At 41.5% G+C, this 22082-nt stretch overlaps 1 protein-coding gene across 3 annotated transcripts in view; it reads left to right on the top strand.

Moving 5' to 3' along the window:
* SPAG1 (sperm associated antigen 1) overlaps positions 1 to 22082 on the top strand; it is a 69366-nt gene that overhangs the window by 29900 nt on the left and 17384 nt on the right. For all 3 annotated transcript variants that reach the window (XM_059165920.1, XM_059165919.1, XM_059165921.1), the window contains 4 exons: positions 1216 to 1375; positions 13800 to 14162; positions 14448 to 14547; positions 20041 to 20193. In XM_059165920.1, the coding sequence (XP_059021903.1) occupies positions 1216 to 1375; positions 13800 to 14162; positions 14448 to 14547; positions 20041 to 20193 (776 nt within the window). The remainder of the gene's footprint in view (positions 1 to 1215; positions 1376 to 13799; positions 14163 to 14447; positions 14548 to 20040; positions 20194 to 22082) is intronic.

Here is a 22082-nt window from a genome sequence, read left to right as displayed (position 1 = left end):
ATGAAAGCCTCTTGCTAAAATATAAAAATATAAAATAGGTCCTTCCAATTAGGGCATAACCCCGTTGTAATTTGAGGAAGATCTGTAAGAACTGCAAAGAACTCTAAAAACCCAATAATAAGAACACAAACAGGCACATTTTAAAAAAGCAAAATATTTGAGTATCAGACTCTTCACCGAAAGAAATATGTAAATAGGAAATAAGCATATGAAAAGCTACTCAATATCATTAGTCACTAGGGAAATGTAAATTAGAACCACAATGCCTGGGTGGCTCAGTTGGCTAAGTCTCTGCCTTTGACTCAGGTCAAGATATCTGGGTCCTGGGATCAAGCCCCTCATGGGGCTGCTGCTCAGCTGGTAGCCAGTTTCCTTCTCCTCTCCTTATGCTCTCTCACACTCTATCTCTCTCTCTCTCAAATAAATAAATAAAATCTTTTAAAAAATGGGAAGAAACTTTTGGGAATGAGGGATATATTATGTCAAAATCTATTAACGTGCATTCTAAGCATGAGACTTTGTGAACTATACCTCCGTAAGCTGTTAAAAATGGGCATGGGGGAGAGGAAAATGTTTTGCTATATACATATTTTTCATTCTAATTGGCATAAAACATAAAACTTTAAACATAAAACTTTAAACGTTAATCTAAAAAATATGTGTTGTATGATTTTATTTTTATAAAACTATCTCTGTACATATGTGTCAAAATATATTAGAATATGTCAGAATGTCAGAATGACACTGTTATCAGAGTGGCAGAATTTAAGATGATTTCTTTTTTTCATGCTCATTATGCTTTTTTTTTTTTTTTTTTTTAGCAATGGACATGTATGATTATAATCAGACAAAGCAGTGAAGTTATTTGAAAAAAAAATCCCCATAAAAAGTGTTGTCCTATGTATCTTTATTAACTTTCATTTTTTTAAAAGATTTTATTTATTTATCCAACAGAGAGAGATCACAAGTAGGCAGAGAGGCAGGTGGGGGGGGGCGCAGGGAGCAGGCTCCCTGTTGAGCAGAGAGCCCGATGTAGGGCTCTATCCCAGGACCCTGAGATCATGACCTGAGCTGAAGACAGAGGCTTAATCCACTGAGCCACCCAGGCACCCCATCTTTATTTATTTTTTAGTATTTTCATATAGCTACCTGACAGAATGGTTGTATTTTTAATTAAAGGAAAACATTTCCTTTAACATGGTGATTATGTTGCAGAAGACCTTGTCGGAGGTTGAGAGAGATCTGAAAAATTCTGAACCTGCATCTAGGGCTCAAACCAAAGGGAAGAGAATGGTTATCCAGGAAATAGAAAACTCAGAGGATGAATGTGGGAAGGACAGCGGAAGAGCCCAGGAAGACGGCAGTGGAGATAAGAGTAAAACATTTTTCCTCTTTTGGTTACGCAAAAACATCCCTTTTTATATGGGCTGGCTCAAATTTCCTATTTCTACAAAAATTCTTAGTCTGCCAAAACTTTCCTAGCTGCACCATGTAAATCCACAAATAAGTTTGTTCTTTTTTCTTAGAGAGGGAGAGAGACAAGGGGAGGGGCAGAAGGAGAGGGAGAGAGACGATCGATACCAGCAGCAGAACCGATCTTATAACCCTGAGATCATGACCCAAGCTGGAATTAATTGACTGAGCCACCCAGGCGCCCCAAATTTTTTCTTACTGTTTTTCTTAATACAATCTCCCCAACCCATTTTTTTGCTTAACCTGACACCTTTCCTCTAGTGTTCAATTCAATTCTTGTTTATCATGGTATGTTGACATTATTGATAATTTGCAAGTTAACCTTAAATCCCTCTCCTAGATGATTGTTTTGTATCCAGCTACTTGGTTGTCAACCAGATGTGTTTTCTTCACAGGGATGAATGCATTGTTGGGAAATTGCTTATGTGCCTCTCAAAAAATTTTTAAATATGCAAAAGAAATAGGTATAATTTCACTTCTGGTACCATTTTTTAAGAGAATCTAGACTAGATAAACTTCATTTTAATAATATATAGTAATGATAGTTATATCACCTTTAAAGGGGAAGATGCACCTATTCCCATAACAAGGGCAGGGGTACGAATTTACCCCTTTTCTGAGAGCTCCCAAGCAACCAAAGGGAAACTAACAGTTTTGAAAATTATTCATAGGCAAAAATTAACTTGTAAGTAATTTGACAGAATATTTTAATTTTGAGAGAAAAGTATAAAATGTTTAGCTCATTCAACTTAAAGTAAAAATTTTAATATTTTTAATACAGAAATATAATGTAAAATATACAGCTCAAGACAAAATATCAGTGCAATCAGGGTAAAGACAAAGGAACAGAAAAGAAGGGGGGAAGAGCGAAAAGGAATCAGAGTAAGAGCACCATGGAGATGGGAAAGGAAGAGAGGGCATCAAAGGAATGAAAAAGGGGGAAGTTAAAGTAAACAGTTTTTCAAGGATTGAAACTCCTCTTTCAGACAGATTTTAAATAAATTCTGGCAACAAATATTGTTCTAAGGGTTTATATTTTATCTTAAGATATCAAGCCAAGTATCTTAAAGAAAATCATTTAATATCTTACCTGGGACAAAATACAGTATAAACTAGATCAGTTGATCCTATTTGTAAATTATTATTTAAAAATTTACACAGACTAAAAGTGGACTTTTTTGCTATACAGTTCTAACAGGTATAAAATCACATGACAGGATATAGAACAATTCCATCATGTCAAAGACTCCTACTTGCTCTTTTTTTTTTTTTTTAAAGATTTTATTTATTTATTTGACAGACAGAGATCACAAGTAGGCAGAGAGGCAAGGAGAGAGAGATGGGGAAGCAGACTCCCTGCCAAGCAGAGAGCCCAAGGCAGGCCTCAATCCCAGGACCCTGAAATCGTGACCTGAGCCGAAGGCAGAGGCTTAACCCACTGAGCCACCCAGGGGCCCCCTCCTTGCTCTTCTTATGGCCAAATTCTTTCCCCACCTGAAACCTTGGTAACCATTGGTCTGTCAAAATTCTTCAAATTTTGGGGGGGCTGGGAGGGCAACACAATTTTTCTCCCACAGGGACTGTTATGACAATTGTTAGACCACCTAGGACTTGTCCCAGAAGTCCTTGGGGATTTCTTTTTTTTTTTTTTCTCACTCTCTCCATTAGTAAGCTTGAAAAGTTTCTATTGATCTATATTCAAATTCACCAATTTTTTAACTCTCTGATCCCAAATCTACTGTTGCTCCTATTCAGTGAATTTTAAATTTTGGTAACTGTGTTTTTCCATTCTAAAATTTCCATTTAGTTCTTTTTTTGTTTGTTTGTTTGTTTGTTTTTTAATCTTTCAATTCTCTGCAGTTTTTAAACCCTTCTATCCACTTCAGGAGTGTTTGCCTTTATTTCTTGGAGCATGGTTATAATAGTCACTTAAAGGGTTTGATAATTCACATCTGTTTTAACTGGGGTCTGGTATTTCTTAATCATCTTTTCCCTTGCCAAATGTGGAGATTTTCTTTCTTCCTAGTTTATTAGATAGTTTTGTCCTGTATACTAGCAATTTTAAGTATTATGATATGCGATTTTCAGTCTTACTTAAATCTTATGGAGAATTTTTTTAGGCAGTTAATCAGTCTGGTTAGGTTTGGGTAACAGTTTTCCTGCCCGATTTCTGTGGACTGGGATTCTAATGTCAGTTTAGTTTCAGAACCTCTGCAGTGCTATTTGGATCTGTCCCATCTGTACACCACTCAGGGACCAGCCAGGGTCTGGGCAGTGGTCTTTCCCTGTAATTCACTTCTCAAAACATTTAGCATGATGTTTAGGGTCACTATGCAGACGGATTGCCTGGAGGGTGAGACCAGTTCATATGCAGTTGTTATCTTGAGTTTCCCCTTCTCTGTGATTCTTCCCCACTCCTTCTGGTGCCCAGAGGTTTTCCTTCCTCTTCCTCCAGCTAGAAAGGCAGACTTTTACTTTCCCCTTTCTACTGCACACTTCCCATGACCCTGTGTCTCCAGGATTGAGCAGCAAGAGGACAGAGAAGAACAGCAATGGGAACATTCTCGGGACCACAGTTTCTCCGACCAGAGATAAGGGTTTCTCTCCCTCCAGATTTTACATGTACCTACTGGCTGTCATGACCACTGCAGCTGATGTAGGATTAGCTGGGGGTTGGGATTGGACAGAAAGGAAAAACAAAACAAACAAAAAAGAAACCAAGATTTTGACACCAGCTCTGGGTTTTGGACAGCCTTTGGACCAGGATAGGAGATGACAGAGGAAAGAAAACGGAGCAGCTCACTGCTGGTCTGGTGGTATTTCAGGTTCTAGGCCTTTTTCCCAGCTAGCCTGCTACCATTTATTTTTCAGGGTCCTCCTGTGGCTATTCCATCAGTTCTGTCTCGGGTTTCTAGTTATATTGAAGGGGAGAGATGGGTAGAGTGTGTTTATTCCATTTTGACATAACTGCCTTTCTCATTACTATTTTTTTGAAGGATTAGCACATTTGAAGAACTACAGGTTGCTTAAATAGGTTATTTTATTTAATTCTCAAGGAAGCTGTAGCCCACACTTTTATACATTAGGCAATGAAAGCCTAGAAAGTTTCAGTTATTTGCCACATTTTCATGGGCTATTAATCACATGGCTAGGGTATGGGCCTAAACCTGTGTGACTCAAAGTCTGTCTCATAAAAGTGGGTAGTGGATGCCAACTAGGAAAGCATAGGTTCCATAAAATCCAGACTGAATGTCACCAGGCTGCCTTGTCAAACAAACATGTAATTTGGTGTTTATCTCCCTCGTGCTCACTGGTATTGTACCAACAACACTTACCAGAAGCTGAACTTATGTTGAAGAGCAAGTGAGTTAAAGACTACTGTGATTATTTTTGATTTAAAAAAAAAAAAAAAAAAGGAGCATAGGAACTGAATAGACAGTTTTCCAAAGAAGACATTCACATGGCCCATGGGTATAGGAAAAAGGTGCTCAACATCACTAATCATCAGGAAAATGCAAATCAAAACCACAATGAGATATCACCTCAAATGTGTTTGAATGGCTGTCGTCAAGGAGATAGGAGATACAGGTGTTGGTGAGGATGTGGAGAAAAGCAAACGCCATGCACTGTGGGTGGGAATGCAAACTTTTGCAGTCACTATGAACAACAGTATAGAGGGTCCCTCACAAGATTAAATGCAGAGCTACCCTATGGTCCACCCATCCCATTTCTGGGTATATGTCCAAAAGAAATGAAAACACTGTCTTAAAGAGATATCTGCACCCCTGTGTTCATGTCAGCATTCTCAAGAGCCAAGACATGGTAATGGTGCAGGATTTCTTTTCCTTTGGTGCTCACGGCTCTTGGTCATGCCACTTTGAATTATGAAGGGGTAGACCAGACAGAGTGGTGAGCAGCAAAGCAAGGTTTATTGAGCTCCCAAAGAGAGAGCTCCCAAAGAGAGAGGGGACCCGAGAGGGTTGCCACCAGAGTTTCTAAGTCTAGGGGTGTTTATGGGCTTGCTGGTGGGCTCTTTTAATCTGATTAACCCTCCACCTGGGCCTTTCATCCAATCAGGCTTTTGTCATCTATCTGTCACATGGGAAAGGGTGGAAGGCTCCATCCAGTGTGGTGTAAAATCCTTTTATGGGTGGTTTCCTCTTAGAGTGGGGAGCTATCCTTGTCTCTTCTTGCCTTTCTTCCAACTATCGTTCATCAGTAACAACCGTTAAGTGTCCTTCAGCAGATAAATGGAGACAGAAAATGTGAGACACATACTCACCTACACTAGAATATTAGGCGACAAAAAAGAAGGAAATCTGCTGTTTGCAAAAGCATGTGTGGACCTTTAGGACATTATGCTAAGTGAAATGAGTCAGAGAGAGATGAATACTGTGTGATCTTATATATGTGTAGAATCTAAAAAAAATCCAAACTTGTAGAAATAGAGAGTAGAATGGTGGTTTCCAGAGGTGGATGTTTTGGGAGTAAGTTGGTTAAAGAGTACAAACTTTCACCCGTGAGTAAGTTTGGGGAAGGAAATGTACAGCATGGTGACTACAGTTAACACTATGATATTGTATACTGGAAAGTTGCTAAGAAAGTAGATCTTAAATGTCCTCATTACAAAAAAAAGTTATGTGAGGTGATAGGTGTGCTAGGTAACCTTACTGTGGTAATCATTTTACAATACATATCTGTATCAGATCACCAAGTTGTACCCTTTAAATGTATACAGTGTTCCCTGTCACTTATATCTCAAAGCTGGAGGTGGGGGTGGAGATTCTAAAGGCCCTCCTCCCACAAACAGATAAACAGGAAAGGGCTAATCATTAAGCAATGAGTAATATTCTGTGATTAGAAAAGTGAGTCAGCAAAATTGTTGTGTAATATCATTTAATAGGTTGATGTTTCTCTCTGAGTCAGGTGTTAACCCTAACATCAAAACCACAGAGAAACAATGTTTCTGTTCAGATCTCCAAGCAGCCAGAGCTTTAAGAAAACCATTTCTTTTTTTCCTTTTTTTTTTTTTTTTTTTTTGAGAGGGAGAGCATGTTGCTGGGTTGCTGGGTGGGGATGGGGGGAGCGGCAGAGGGGGGAAGAGAGAGAGAATCTTAAGCAGGCTCCAGCCCCAGCATAGAGCCAAACACAGGACTCCATCTCCTGACCCTGAGCAAAATCAAGAGCCAATGCTTTACCAACTGCGCACTACCCAGATGCTCCTAAGCGAATCATTTATGATCTTGGCATTTGTGCCCCTCAATAATTATTTTGTAGATTAAGGAATACATAAAAATATGTGAGATTCTGAAAAGAAAAATGTCTTGATAGGAATATAAATTTTAAGACTAGTTAGTTCCCTTTTATCAGGAAAGCAAATCAAAATTAGGTGGAATAAATGGCTGGAAGCCCAGAAGTAGTCCTTTTAAAATGAAATGAAGTCAATAGGACTGTCTCATGCTCACCTCTACCAAGGTCCATTGTTAGAGGACATGTACAAAGAGGTCCTGGAGCCTTGGACAAGACAGGAGAAATGCAAGTCACTTTTAGGCAATCCTATTAAAGCCCAGAGGAAGGTTATCAGGATGGGATCCTTGCATGTGTTTCCCCTTCCCACCACATTCCAAGAAAGAATTCTTGGTCATTATGGGGTATGGTGCAGGGAGCGCTGAAGCCTCTGGGAAAATGCAGCTTTGAGTGTTGTGTGAGCTCAGCTGATAACGCTGCTCCCCTGCCACCGGGGCTGGGCAGGCCCAGCTCATCCCGGCTAAGGTATGACGTAGTCAGTACAGTTGGTTAAATAGACACTGATCACTGGCTCCGTATCAGGTACAGAGACAAGACAACTGACACTTGTCCTTCTAGGGACTCATCTGAAGGAATACCTATTTGCCAGGCTGATTAGACCCAAGGATTTGAGTTCCTGGGCTTTCTTGGGAACTCCCCATCACTTTGAGTTTTCCTTCCCTAGTGGAGAGCACTGAGAGCATCAGTGTACCACTAGCTGTCAGAGACTTTGGTGTTTATTCTGTCTTCTTACAGAGTCTGGGAGAAGTAATCACAGGAAAGTAAGCATCTAACCTCCCTTGTTCTGCTGATGCTTAATCCCTACTTAAAAATGAAATATAAGAAGATTAAGTAGTAACTTGCAAGCTGAAGAATAAAATAAAGTTATTTCTCTTGTCTATGTCAATTCTTTGGTGGGATCAGGAAGGTGGAAGGGTAGGGATTTCCAGGAGTTAAAACAGTAGATAAAATCAGGCGCCTGGGTGGCTCAGTGGGTTAAAGCCCCTGCCTTCGGCTCAGGTCATGTTTCCAGGGTCCTGGGATTGAGCCCCTGTACTGGGCTTTCTGCTCAGCAGGGAGTCTGCTTCCCTTCCTCTCTCTTTGCGGGCCTCTCTGCCTACTTGTGATCTCTGTCAAATAAATTAATAAAATCTTTTTAAAAAATAGATAAAATCATGAAAAGAAAGGTGAATGATGTTGACTGGAAAAGTGAAAAACCAGGGGCGCTCTGGGTGGCTCAGTTGGTTGGGCATCTTCCTTTGGCTCAGGTTGTGATCCCAGGATCTTGGGATTGAACTCCGCAGGGAGCCTGCTTCTCCTGCTGCTCCCCCTGCTTATGCTCTCTCTCTCTGTTAAATAAATAAAATCTTTAAAAAAAAAAAAAAGTAAATAATGAATACTGTTATGCTGAAAATAAATAAAAAATAAATTTTAAAAAAAGTTCATTTACCAAAAAAAAGCACACACACAAAAATAAAACAACAACAACAAAAAAAAAGTAAAAAAAATACAAGTGAAAAACCATTATCAGTGAGATGCTATAAAAAAATTAAAAGGTAAATGATAAACTAGGACAAATGGCAAGGGGTCAATAACCTTAAAATACGAAGAGCTTTTACAAAATAATAAGAAAATGTTAAAAGAGCCCAGTACGAAAATGAACAAAGCATATGAACAATTAATCACTAATGGAGAAATTAAATGATCAACAAATTTTGTATTGCTAACAAAAAAAGAAAATTAAAGGTAGATTTTTTTTTTCTCTCCCATCAAATTGACCTAGATGGGGGATTAAAAAAAAAAAACCTACAAACAACAGTAAAGTATCCTTTGTTGTCAAGAGTAAAATGGAAAAACAGAAAAGAAAAAAAAAAAGAGTAAAGTAAAATAAGCATTCTTTTTTTTAATTGAGATATAATCCATATTTCATAAAATTCACCCTTTTCAAATTTAGTGGATTTTAATATATTCACAAGGTTGTACAACCATCACTACCGTCTAATCCTGGGATATTTTTATCATCACAAAAAGACATCTCATACCCACTAACCGTCACATCCATCACCCTCCTTTAATCTACTTTCTGTCTCTGTGGCTTTGCCTCTGCTGAGAATCTCATATAAATGGAAACATAACATATGAGGCATTTTGTGTCTGGCTCCTTTAACTGATCATAATTTTTTTTAAAGATTTTATTTATTTATTTGACAGAGATCACAAGTAGGCAGAGAGGCAGGCAGAGAGAGAGGGGGAAGCAGGCTCCCCACTGAGCAGAGAGCCCAATGCGGGGCTCGATCCCAGGACCCTGGGATCATGACCTGAGCCAAAGGCAGAGACTTTAACCCACTGAGCCACCCAGGCACCCCTCACAAGCATAATATTTTTAAGGTTCATCCATGTTGCTGCATGTATTGGTACTTTATTCCTTTTTATTGACAAATAATACCCCATTGTATGGATAATACCACATTTTCTCCATCTGTTGATGGACACTTGGCTTATCACCACTTTTTTGGCTCTTCTGAATAATGTGGCTATGAAATTCATGTACAAGTTTTGTGTGTGTGCATGTTTTTAATTTTCTTGGGTATATAACTAGGAGTAGAATGCTGGGTTATTTGGTAAATAACTCTTGTTTAGCTTCTTGAGGAACTTCCAGGCTGTTTTCCAAAATGGCTACACCATTTTATAGTCCCACCAACAATATATGAGGATTTGAATTCCTCCACATTCTTGCAAATGCTTGCTATGGGTTGCCATTTTGATTATAGCCATTATAGTGGGTGTGAAGCGGCAACTCCTATAGTTTTGATTTGCATTTTTCTAATGACTTATTACGTTAACCATTTTTATGTGTGTATTATTATTTTTATTTGTGTATCTTCTTTTAGAGGAATGCTTATTCAAGTCCTTTGCCCATTTAAGAATTAGCTTGTCTTTTTATAGTTCCATTATGAATATACTTTATATAATCTGGATACTAGACTCTTGCAGGTAAGATATATGACTTGCACATAATTTCCCCCTTTCTGTGGGTTGTGTTTTTACTTGCTTGATAATATCCATGTATGCAAAGTTTTAAAATTTGATGGAGTTCAGTTTATTTTTCTCTTTTCTTGCCTGTGACTTCAGTGTGCTAAATAAAAATCAATCATCAAATCCAAGGGCATGTAGATTTACCCCCATGTTGTCTTCTAAGAATTTTGTGGTTTTAGTTCTTATAGTTAGGCCACTGACTTATTTTGATTGATTGAGGTAGGAAGGAGTCCAACTTAGCTTTTTCTTCAGCATGTAAAAATCTGGTTGTCCCAACACCATTTGTTAGCCTCTGCTTTTCCCACTGAATGGACTTGACATCCTTGTCAAGAATCAACTGGCCATAGATGTATGGGCTTATAGAATCTCGGTTCTATTCTGTTGGCCTTGATGTCTATCCTTAGGTCAGCACCACACTGTTTTGGTTACTGAAGCTTTTAGCAAATTTTGAAATCAGAAGTGTAAATCCTTTGGTTTTGTTATTCTTTTTCAAGATTGTTTTGATTACTCTGGACCCCTTAAATTCCATATGAATTTGAGAATCTCCTTTTCCATTTTTGCATAAAAGCCTATAGAAATGTGATAGGGGATTATGTCAGATCTGTAAATCACTTTGGATATCTTTACACTAAGCCTTCCTATCTATGATCAAGAGATATCTTTTCATTTACTGGTTTTTATCCAGTAATTTATAGTTTTTTACATACAAGTCTTTCACCTCCTTGGTTAAATGTATCCTTAAATATTTTATTCATCTGGATGCTACTGTATATGGAATTGCTTTTGTAATTTTCAGATTGTTCATTGCTGGTGTATCTTGTACCCTGAAACTGCTGAATTTGCTTTTTAGCCCTAGTAGTAGTAGCAGTAGTAGTTGTGTGTGTGTATGTGTGTATGTGTATTCTTTAGGATTATATATACCCCCAAATATAAACACATACACATAGACACACCCATATATATAATATAAAATATATGTAATAATCATGTTATCTATTAATAAATAGTTTTACTTCTTCCCTTCCAATATGGATGCTTTTTTATTGTATTTTTTTTTCTTCCTAATTGATCAGGCTACAACTTCCAGTATAATGTTGAGTTGCAGTGGTGAAGACAGCATCCCTGTCTTGTTCTTGAGCTTTAGGGGAAAGCTTTGGGAATTTTACCATTGAGTATGATGATGTTGATTGGGTTTTTCATGAATGTAATTTATCATGTTGAGAAATTTCACTTGTTTCTAGTTTTCTGTTTTTTATCATGAAAGGGTGTTGGCTTTTGTCAAATGCCTATTCAGTGTCAGTTATGGTCATGTGGTCCCCCCCCCCCCTTATTCTATTAATGTGGTGTGTTCTATGATTTTGCACTGTTGAACTACTTCCTGGGATAAATCCCACTTGGTCATGGTGTATAGTCCTTGTACTATGCTCTTGGATTCAGTTTGCTAGTGTTTTGTTGGGTATTTTTGCATCTACCAACTACTCAAGCTACTGAAGCCTACTGAACTAAATCCTCATGGCTTTAGATCTAATGGTCGTTGGTAGGCCTTAGGCAGCTGAGGCTGCTGGCCATCCCTTCCTTTGATACTTAACTATTGTTGACTCCCTCCTCCCTAAAATATTCTTTCTTGGTTTCTGAGGCAGTACTCCCTCCTGGGCTTTCTCTCATTTCTAGATACTCCTCCATCTCCATTGAAGATTTTTCTTATTATCATTCTTTATGTGTTAGTATTTCTTAGGGATCCTTCCGGAGATCTCAGTGACCTCTTCCACACCCAGACTCTAATGATCCTATTTATATCAGCAACTCCCAAGTCAACTGAGACTTATCTGAAGACTCAAGATAGGCCACACCTCTGAACTGCATTTAGAGCCACCTTCTGAACAACTCTTCTGGAATGTCCCACAGGTAGTACAGTACATGCCAGGACTCACAGGTCTTTCAGGATCAGGCCTTGGCTTACCTTTAGAGACTATCAGAGTTGTTCAAGGACATCTCAGTCTTAAGGAGAGAGGTATGGCTTTTAGTTAATTTTGGTTCATTTCATTTGAATTCCGTAAACCAGTTATGCTGATTTCTAGCTCTCTTGGCTCTGGGACAGCCCTTAGCTTTTCCCTTCTGTCTTTGTTGCCTCATTTATAAAGTGGGGGAGATAATACTAGGTGTAAGGATTAATGATAATGGAAAATGGTATATGTAAAGATCTTGACCCATATGATGTTCTAAATGATCTGCAGCTCTTTAGTAACAGTACTGGTAAGATGTGAGGGGATAACATACAAAGGAGTGGAGAATAATACTAAATTGTCTATTGTTTTTGCTGACAGGAATCTGTGCTTTCATCTGTTTTTATGCTGGGTGGGGACTTGAGCAGCAGATACCAGACAAAGAAGACTGGAGTCTTGCTCTGATAATCCTACTGGTTCCAATCTGGGGATTTATTGTTATAACAAGATCTTTTTATTGCTTTCATAATGAAGCCTCTTTTGTTTATTACACTATATAGAAACTCATATTTACTAATTTGTGTGTTTTTATATTGAATGATTGCCTTAGGTTGACCATCCACTGATTTTCATTTAAATACTGGTGGTTTTCAATTCTCCTTGTCCTTGTGGTTCAAATCCTGGCTTTACCACTCCTGAAACACAGTGGAAAATACATCCACTAAAAAATCAGATTAGAGGGGCTGGCTTAGTTGGGCTCAGTGGTGCGGTCTGCCACTCTTGATCTCCAGGTCTTGAATTCAAGCCCTGTGTTTGGCATGGAGCCTACTTTAAAAAGAAATCAGATTAGAATTTGTTGGCAGTCTCTGTACCTAAGTGTATTTTTTTTTAAGATTTTATTTATTTATTTGACAGACAGACGGATCACAAGTAGGCAGAGAGGCAGGCAGAGAGAGAGAGAGAGGGAAGCAGGTTCCCTGCTGAGCAGAGAGCCTGATGCTGCTCAATTTCAGGACCCTGAGATCATGACCTGAGCCAAAGGCAAAGGCTTTAACGCACTGAGCCATCCAGGTGCCCCATGTACTTAGGTGTTTTTTAACAGTGCTGTGAAATAACTGCCTTGTTTTAAATATTGGTAAGACACCTATCCGTGAAATATTTATACATCATTTTCATATTTAAAAATAATAGATTCAGTAATCAGTTATTAAAGCTATGATTAATGCCTGAAGTCTTTCGATCAAGATCAAAGGAATTTAAGCTTGAGTAAGGTATTGTAATGGATGTTTTTTAAGGCTCACTTAAAAAACTTGGGGCCTATATTATGTAATTTCTTTGCTAAATTCATTTAAAAAGACTTAACTCACTTGGATTTTTTTTTTTTAAAGATTCATTTATTTATTTGATAGACAGAAATCACAAGGAGGCAGAGAGGCAGGCAGAGAGAGGAGGAAGCAGGCTCCCTGCCGAGCAGAGAGCCCGACGCGGGACTCGATCCCAGGACCCTGGGATCACGACCCGAGCCGAAGGCAGAGGCTTTAACCCACTGAGCCACCCAGGCGTCCCCTCACTTGGATTTTATATCACTTTCAAATTATCTTTTTCTCCCAGTTCTTTAACATAAGAAAAAGGGCACCCCGTTCTTGGGTGCAATGATCGTACTCAAGGTTTGGTAACTTCATGCACTCATAAATCGGAAATGGGAGAAAGGTACGTTTTTGTAAGCTGTACCTGCCACGGATTCTTGGACTCAGGGAATCATTCTGAGGAGCCGTGCTCGCGTCCCAAGCCCATCGGCGTTCAACCAGTTAACTACGGGGTGGCTCGGTGCGCGGCCCGGGGAGCGCAAGGCCCCGCACTCGGCCCCGCGGCAGACGTGCCCCTGGAGGTGCCGGGAACAGCGCTGCCCCGCCCGCGGGGGCGGTGCCCGCCGGGCCTCCGCCGCGACCCGCCCCCGCGAGCGCGGCAACGCGCGTCTGCGCCGGGCTCCCCCGCGGCCGCCGCGGTAGGTAGTTTCTCCTGATGATGCAAACACTCGCTTCCCGCATCCACTTCCCACAGAGGCCGCGGAGCCGGCGGGACCCGGGAGCGCCGCCGAGCCGCGCGCCATGGGCAACATCCAGAAGAAGCTGACCGGCAAAAGCGAGGGCGGCAAGCGGCCCGAGAAGGGCGCGCCGCGGCGGGGTCGGGCGCCCGGGGCCGGCGCGGACAAGCGGGGCCGTCTGCGGGCCCCAGCGGCGGCGGGCAGCGGGCGGGGCGCCGGAGACCCCGCTGCCGCCGCCGCCGCCCCCGCGGGCCCGGTCCCCGCCGCCGCGCTCGGCCCCGCGGACCTGAAGAGCCAGGGCAACGAGCTGTTCAAAAGCGGCCAGTTCGCCGAGGCGGCCCTCAAGTACTCGGCGGCGGTCGCGCAGCTGGAGCCCGCAGGTAGGCGAGGGGCGGCCGCCCGGATGACAGGCGCTCGCGCTGGTGCGGACGGGGCCCAGCGCGCGGTGGGACGGCCCCGGGCGAGCGGCACCCTGGAACGCGCAGCACGTGCCCGGGCGGGGCGCCTCTGCGTCTGTCCCTCGCGGGCTCGCCCTCTGCGGCCACTGCGGGCACCGGGCGGCCTGTGGGACCGCAGTGCCCCCCGGAGACCTCAGGCGTCCGCCTGCTGCGGAGCCGGGATTGCGCTAATGGATTTTAACCGTGTTTAATGAACTGTGATTTTAGGAAGCGGAAATGCAGAGGATCTAAGTATCTTATATTCAAATAGAGCGGCGTGTTACCTAAAAGAAGGAAACTGCAGCGGCTGCATTCAAGACTGTAACAGGTAAACGGCGCGTTTTCAGGTTTGTCAGCAGTGTGATGAATGAATGCAGTATTTCATTGCTTAATGAATTTTCTGCAGGAATCTAACTTCTTAGAGACTTTAAAGACATGTTAATTGAATTCTACATAAAAATGATAAATTTTTCTCCTTCATATATACGAATACAATTAATAGAAGACTGCGAACTCTTTTCATTTCCACAGCCACCACCTTATTCAGGTTAGTTCTAGATTTTGGAGAAGCCTTGCATCTAGTCTCTTTGGCTCCTCCACTGTAGCATCAGAACAACTTTTCCTGAAGCATTATTTTTGTGGTTCAAACAGGTATTCCGTGGCTCAGTGTGGTGTTGCAGAGAATTATAAGCTCCTCTTACAACTTGACCCGACCCCCCCAAGCTTTCTGCTCTCATTTGGGCCACTGTGATGCCCTCTGCCCACGTTTGCCTTCTGAAATCCCTGCTCAGTTGCCGCCTCTTCTTTGCCTTCCTGGTCACCTCAGGCTCCCTGGTCCCCTGCATGGCTCTAACCGGTACACTATCACTCTCACACCTGTGGGTACTTGCGTTGTCCACTACACTGGATTTTCAGCTCCGTGAAGTCAGGACCCATGTTTCAGACAGCTTTGCATCCCTCAAGCACTGTAGGCAACCATGGTACTCAACAAGTTACATACTGAGGTTGGTGAATGTATTTACATGAAAAATTTGTTCTCTTCCACCATCAAGTAGTAAGCCTCTTTCAGAAATCCTTTGGAAAGAAGCTACTAGTAGTGCATCTAAAAAATAAGTTGTGTGTTCTGGCTTGACCCTCACAGTCCTGGTTTACTCTTCTTGTCTGGCAAATTACTAACATCTCCCCTTTTCACTCTCAGAAGCCCTAGGTTGAACAATAACTTGTGTGGACAACCTCATTATAAGATGAACAATTTATTTTTTTTTCAGTGTTAGTATCAGTGTATTGATATGGGTAAAAACTTGCTACTATCTGTGCCTACAGTTTAAATATAAGGTGTTGGGACGCATGGGTGGCTCAGTGGGTTAAAGCCTCTGCCTTCGGCTCAGGTCATGGTCCCAGGGTTCTGGGATCGAGCCCCGCATCGGGCTCTCTGCTCAGCAGGGAGCCTGCTTCCTCCTCTCTCTCTGCCTGCCTCTGTCTACCTGTGATCTCTGTCTGTCAAAAAAAAAAAAAAAAAAAAAAAACTTTAAAAATAAGGTGTTGAGGGGCTTGGATTTTTTTTTTTTTTTTGCAAATTTTACATATTCAAATTTAAAATAAATACTATTTATATTCACTTGGCCCTGACTCTAGACCCCATCCACTGTTGGGCTGGCTCAGATTGATTATTACATTTTTAGGAGCTGGTTGAAGTCAAATTGGTAGCTTGAAATCTGCCATGGTTGGAGTACTGACACGATGAAAATTGGCAAGCACCTCAAATCTGGGTTTTTCTTCTCAGGAGAGCTGGTTGGTAAACATTTACCACTGCATTTAACTAATAAGACCATACAAATTTGTGGAATATCAAGCACATTGTGATAGGCAGCACAAGTGTCTGTGGCTAACACGTTAACCTTTAGATTTATCTTGGGTCTTCCTAGTGAGGGAGTTCAGAGCTACGGTTAAAATGTGGGAACCCTACAGTTAGAGCTACAGCAAAACAGCGGGCTCACCTTAACCTTAAGTGAGATGGTTTAAGGTAGCATTTTCTTGCTAAAATTTGTTGTGTTTCAGTGTACATCTGGGAGGAAGTCAAAGACGGGATTCCAGCCCCGGTGTCTAAGAAGGCTAGAATGGAGGTTTGTCTGGAAGGAGAGCAGGAGACTGGCTTTAGGGTGGGGAGGGAGATGGGCGGTGGTTTAGTTAAGATGTCCTTAGATAAGAGCTGTGTTCTAGGCCAAGGAATCCTGTTTTGCTGGTCAGTACTGACCTCTATGGAGCCCGACCTACTTAGGTGTTTTCTTGATACCTGGCATGTGAGTCCCAACCTAAGGGGCATGAGGTGATTTTACTCCAAAGCAGTGAACCTCAAACTACTTTTAATGCTAGAAACCGTGATTTTCTTTTGTGAACATGTTGAAATAAATGTACTTTAATCTGTATGAACCAGCAGTCATTTAGTAGCCAAAGTAGGACTATTTCCTTTTCACTTAAAGAAAATTCCATACATTTTCATGGAAACCTATGTTTTAGTTTTTCACTGAATTGTCTCCCCTCTTTGGAGAGTTGTTTTGTGTGCCATGAACCCTTATTCCAAGACAAGTCGTAATAGGAGTCAAACTTCAAGAAAAAACTAAAATAAACTCACGGGGGCAAACTTTCAAATAAGGGAGAGAGGGGAACCTGTGAATTAACTTTCATAGCTTGACCTATGAAGAATAACTTTTGATACAGTTTGGGGGAAAAGTGTTTGATTTTACACATCTGAACTCCTGGGGCCTGCTCTGAAACACTTCCTCTGAGGTGTGTCCCAGGGGTGTGCTGAGAGGATGGATCATTGTTAGGAGAGTAAGGGGCTTCTGAGGAGCTCAAGGGGACTCTGGGCCTTGCCCCTCTCCAGACCACAGCGTCTCCATGTTTCTGTTTTAGTCTTCAAGGTGAACCGTGAATCAGGGAAAAAAGTTTAAAACCATTGTCCTGGAAATTGCTTTATGTTTTCAGAATTGTTTATCAGCTAAAAACAAAAACAAACCCTCTTTTCCCATGCTAGAGAACGTTTTGAGGTTATCTACACTACACCAAAAAAAAAAAAAAAAAAAAAAAAAAAAACCTTCCGATGACTTTCCATTGAGAATAATTTGACAGATTGACTAAAAATGAATGTTGCCTGGTAATTCTCTGCGTTTGCTCCTTTTTTGCTGCTCTCTGACAGGCTTCAAATTAAAACTCGGCAGGGTCTTAACTGTATTAACTTGAATAGTTAAGCCTTTGTGAGCTCTGGCTTAAAAATTCTGTTTTTATGAATGAATGCCCCCCTTTTTTTTTTTCTTAGTGGAATTTCCATTTATAAGCTCATGTTCATTTTCAGGATTGTGGTTAAAGAGAAAAAAAAAAACCTTGCATTTACTGGGCTGGGAGTGCTGAAAATCGAATGCATCGTCTCAGTGTTATATTCTGCGCCTACCTGGGGTCCGTCTTCAGTGGCTGAATAGCACCTTGGGTATTGGAAGTCTGAGGGGACATGGGGTAATTGTGGTGACATTGGGTAGTTGTAGGAGTATCATACACATTTGTCATCTTGGTTCATGTTGTTAATATCCCCTAAGTATGAAACAAAGCTAGATTTAAGGCAATGGTAAAAGTGATAGATCCTTGGGGCATCTGGGTGGCTCAGTGGGTTAAAGCCTCTGCCTTCGGCTCAGGTCATGATCCCAGGGTCCTGGGATTGAGCCCCACATTGGGCTCTCTGCGAAGCAACGAGCCTGCTTCCTCTTTCTCTACCTACTTGTGATCTCTGTCTGTCAAATAAATAAATAAAATCTTTTAAATAAATAAATAAATAAATAAATAAAAGTGATAGATTCTTTTGCTCAGAGATCAGTTCTCTAGTGTTTTAAGAGTTTTTACTTGATCTTAGTTTTACTTTTAAAAAAAAAAATGTTTTATTTCTTTGACGGAGATAGAGTGAGAGAGAGGGCACAAGCAGGGGGAGTGGGAGAGGGAGAAGCAGGCTACCCACTGAGCAGGGAGCCTGACATGGTGCTCGATCCCAGGACCCAACATGACCTGAGTGAAGGCAGACGCTTAATGACTGAGCCACCCAGGCACCCCTTAGTTTTACTTTGCTTTAACTTTCCTAAGTTATAAAAGTAATACACATTTTACAGAAAAAATTTTTAGACCCAGTGCAGTACAGCGGAGATCCTTAAAATAACCCACAGTGGTAACACACCCAGGCAGAACAAAATTAATTACAGCTGGTCAGTGACAGCCTCTACGGTGCCCAGCCTGGGAGCATACCCACCTTTGCCGTGGAGTATCTGTACAATGTGGAGAATTGTGAATGACTCCAGCAGAGTTCCCTTATTTATGGTATTTTTGTATGTGTGTGGTAGGCAAAGCATAGGTTCATTCAGGAGGTATTGGCTAAGTGCCTCCCACGGGCCAGGTGGTGATCTGGGCACTGGGAACAGGCACTGTCCTGGCTTTCCCAAAGCCAAAATTCAAAAGAACTGCCCTGTGGGCAGATCACACTCCTTTCCCCTCCATCTCCTCACCTGCAGCATGAACTTGAACTTGCCCTCTTGGGCAGTTTGGTGAGAGTCTCCAGCAGCAGATGTGTCAGGTGGCAGGTGTCCTGTCAGCTTCCTCCTTGCCAGATTACTGTAGACAGGAGTAGACAGCAGATCCCCACGACTGTTGGAGAAGAAGTAAAGCAGCCCTCACTTGTGCTTTCCCTGAAGCCCGTTACACATCCGCTGTGAAAACTGCTTGTAGCAGAAGAGTGACCCTGAGAAGCAGACCTGCCGTCCCCGATACTGGGGGCCGGGGCCACAGACCCTTCCTGCTGGGTGTTTAGCAAGTAGGTTTTTCCTAGGATTTCTGCTCGCCATGTTTTACAGTTTCAGTTATGTTTGCAAAAACGAAGTGTATGATAGTTTTCATTCATAAATATGGTCTCTGGATTGTTCTGTTTCAGAATGTAATGAAGTCTGTTGTTTGTGAAGTAGCTTTAAACAGTTACTTCAAACAAAACCAAGGAACATAACTTTGAAATACATCTCTGGTGATGTTGGAAATATTTCATAGCCTAAAAAAATGCAAGATGAAAATTCATGACTTCCAAGAAATCATCGTATACTTACTTCCTTCCCTCTGGTCCATTTTTGAAGCCCTTTGCCAGCAAGTAAATCATAATAAACTGAAATTAAGGGAGCTGATTTTCAAAATGTAATGCAGATTTTTGTGGTTCTGTTCTGTGCCTTATTAAACACAGGTGTGAATAAAAATTTTCCTTTTAATCCATCAGTAGGTAACAAGAATCTGTTGAAAGCTGACTGTATTTGGTGCCATGGTCGGCTCTGTTAGGGCAGAGGGAAGGGATGGGGCATTGGAGAGGGTGGGGTGCACTCTCTGCTGCCAGGGAGCTCTGTTTCAGTGGGGGAAGAGTAAATGCTACTGTGCTTTGCTACAGGTTTAAAATAAAGGAACTGGAGGCACCTGGGTGGCTCAGTTGGTACATCCGACTCTTGATTTCAGAGCAGGTCATGACCTCAGGGTTGTGAGACCAAGCCCCTGCATCAGGCTCTGCACTGGGAGTAGAGCCGGCTTAGGACTTTTTCTCTCCCTCTCCCCCCACCCAAAGTAAATAAAATAAAGGAAATAACCGCAAGTTTGATTGTTCTTTAGCCCTGAGTTTGTCTTTCTGGTGTATTCCTGTGTCCTTGGTGTGAAATACCAACTGTACCCTTTTCTGAAAGTCTAGTACTATAGTGTATATTTAGTTACTAGAAGCTGAGTAATTTTCAAAACAAATGACATAATGTTTTTGTCTTAGGGCTCTGGAACTTCATCCATTCTCAGTCAAACCTCTTCTTCGTCGAGCAATGGCCTATGAAACTTTAGAGCAGTATCAGAAAGCTTATGTGGATTATAAAACAGTGTTGCAGATAGACTGCAGAATCCAGCTGGCAAACGACAGTATTAACAGGTAAGCCAGCCTGAGGCAGTGTCTCGCGTCTTGTTCTGTACTGGAATTACATGTTTTTCTCTCTCCCCTCTGAGAACACTGTCAGAGTGTAGACATGTCCTCAGTTACTCACTTTGTATGCATGGTTTTCACTCCCATCAAAACCAGAGGGTTCTCTCTCTAGCTTAATTTCTAACTGTCCTATAATCCACTTTAAGTTGTCCTGTAACACCTTTATATTTGCGTCCTGGTCCATTAATTACAGTAAAATTTTTTTTAAGCTTAGGATATAGATCTTTGCTGTTCGGAATGCACAGAATTTAATTTTACAGTATTTGTAAACATCTGTGGCATTAGGAAGGTGTCCTCAGTGATGTTGTAAATCAGTAGTAATTCTAGGACAAGATCCAGGAATGTAGTGAAAACTGCCATATCGAATCTTCTTCTCCTACAGGGTTTTGCACATGCTCATTGCACCACATCTGTCAGTGGAAACATAGCCGCTTATTGTTTCTCCTCAGGAGAGTGGATGTCTTCATGAGCCTGCTAGATTTTGTTCTGTGCCCTTTAAATAGACACTCATCATAGGATGAGTATTAATTTATATGGTGAAATAGCAAAGAATTTGGATCTAATTTGTATTATGATCTATTTGCCCCCTGAGTGAGCATGGGAAGGTAAGAATTTCCAGACTTCATAAATTGCTTTCAAGTGAAATTAAAAAATTATGAGTTGGATAATATTGCTAGTTATGTCTTCTATTTTCTGATCCCATTTGTCCAGAATATACCTTACTCTGTGCGTTACACTGTGCCCTGTGTTGGTCTGGTGTACCATGCCCTGCTCCCCCCCAAGACAAAAAAGGAAAAAATAATCTAGCTTCTGTATTTAAGCAAACCAAATATAGCTAGGGGAAAAAAATAGAAGACAGATTATCCCCAGCAGTGAAAATATGTTAGTAAGGTGGGGAGATCACAGGGAGGCCGGGCCCCATTGTGTAGGCTTCATTTGTTGGAGAGCGAGCGCCTGACGAGGTTTTTGAAGAGGACTGTTGGGACAGGAGGAGACCTTGAGCAAAATTGTGCAAGAGGAGAATGGCATGTTTTGGATGAATTCATTTGATGAAATACACCTTACCTCCCCCATAGTCCCACTGCACTTTGTAGAGGACTGTTAGAAAGATCTGTATGTAGAGCCAACAGCCATTTCCTGGAGTGTCCGTTCTGGTCTGATCCCGCAGAACCTGTCTGACCCATGTCTGAAAGGGGTATTCATTGGTTATTGGACCTGAAATGGGGCCTCATCGAGCCTTGGGCTTTCACAACCTTCTTGATCTTGAGCTTGTAAAATTTGGACAGCGTCACCTGGGAGTCTCAACCATTTGCCCCGTGGCACAGCTGCCTTGCTGAAATGTCATCGGCTGCCTGGAGACACTTTTCTTCTTTTTGGCCCGGTTAATTCCTTCCTGTCCTTTAGGAGAGGACTTGCTTCCTCCAGGAAATGACTTTCCCTGATAGACCCACCTACACTCCAGTGTACATTACTTCAGGCGCCCTTCCCAGCTCCCCCGGAACACGGTGCCTTCTCTTAATTACCCTGCTTCCATATCATTTGTAAATTCTCTGTCCTTCCCTTTTTGTAAAATTGTTTTTCTGTCATTCTACTGGAAGTTCCTTGAGGTCAGGAATTGTGTTTTATCCATCTGTGTAGTTGAAGTATTTCATACAGTAGATAACGTCAGTAAGATGTGTTGAATGAATTCATTCATTCATTCTTCAACACATTCTTCACTCCTCTGGTTGGCTTTTAATTTGGCCATCATCTGTCCGGTCATCTCCAAGGTAATTGGGAAAGAAGGATCTTCTCACAGAGCTTGGGCTTCCTGTGAAACGAAGTGGGAAGACAGCTGA

This window comes from Mustela lutreola, chromosome 3 (genome assembly GCF_030435805.1).
Source record: "Mustela lutreola isolate mMusLut2 chromosome 3, mMusLut2.pri, whole genome shotgun sequence".
In the NCBI taxonomy this organism is placed as follows: domain Eukaryota; kingdom Metazoa; phylum Chordata; class Mammalia; order Carnivora; family Mustelidae; genus Mustela; species Mustela lutreola.
The sequence above is the reverse complement of the archived record's forward strand: the minus strand, read 5'-3'. Positions and strand labels throughout refer to the sequence as shown.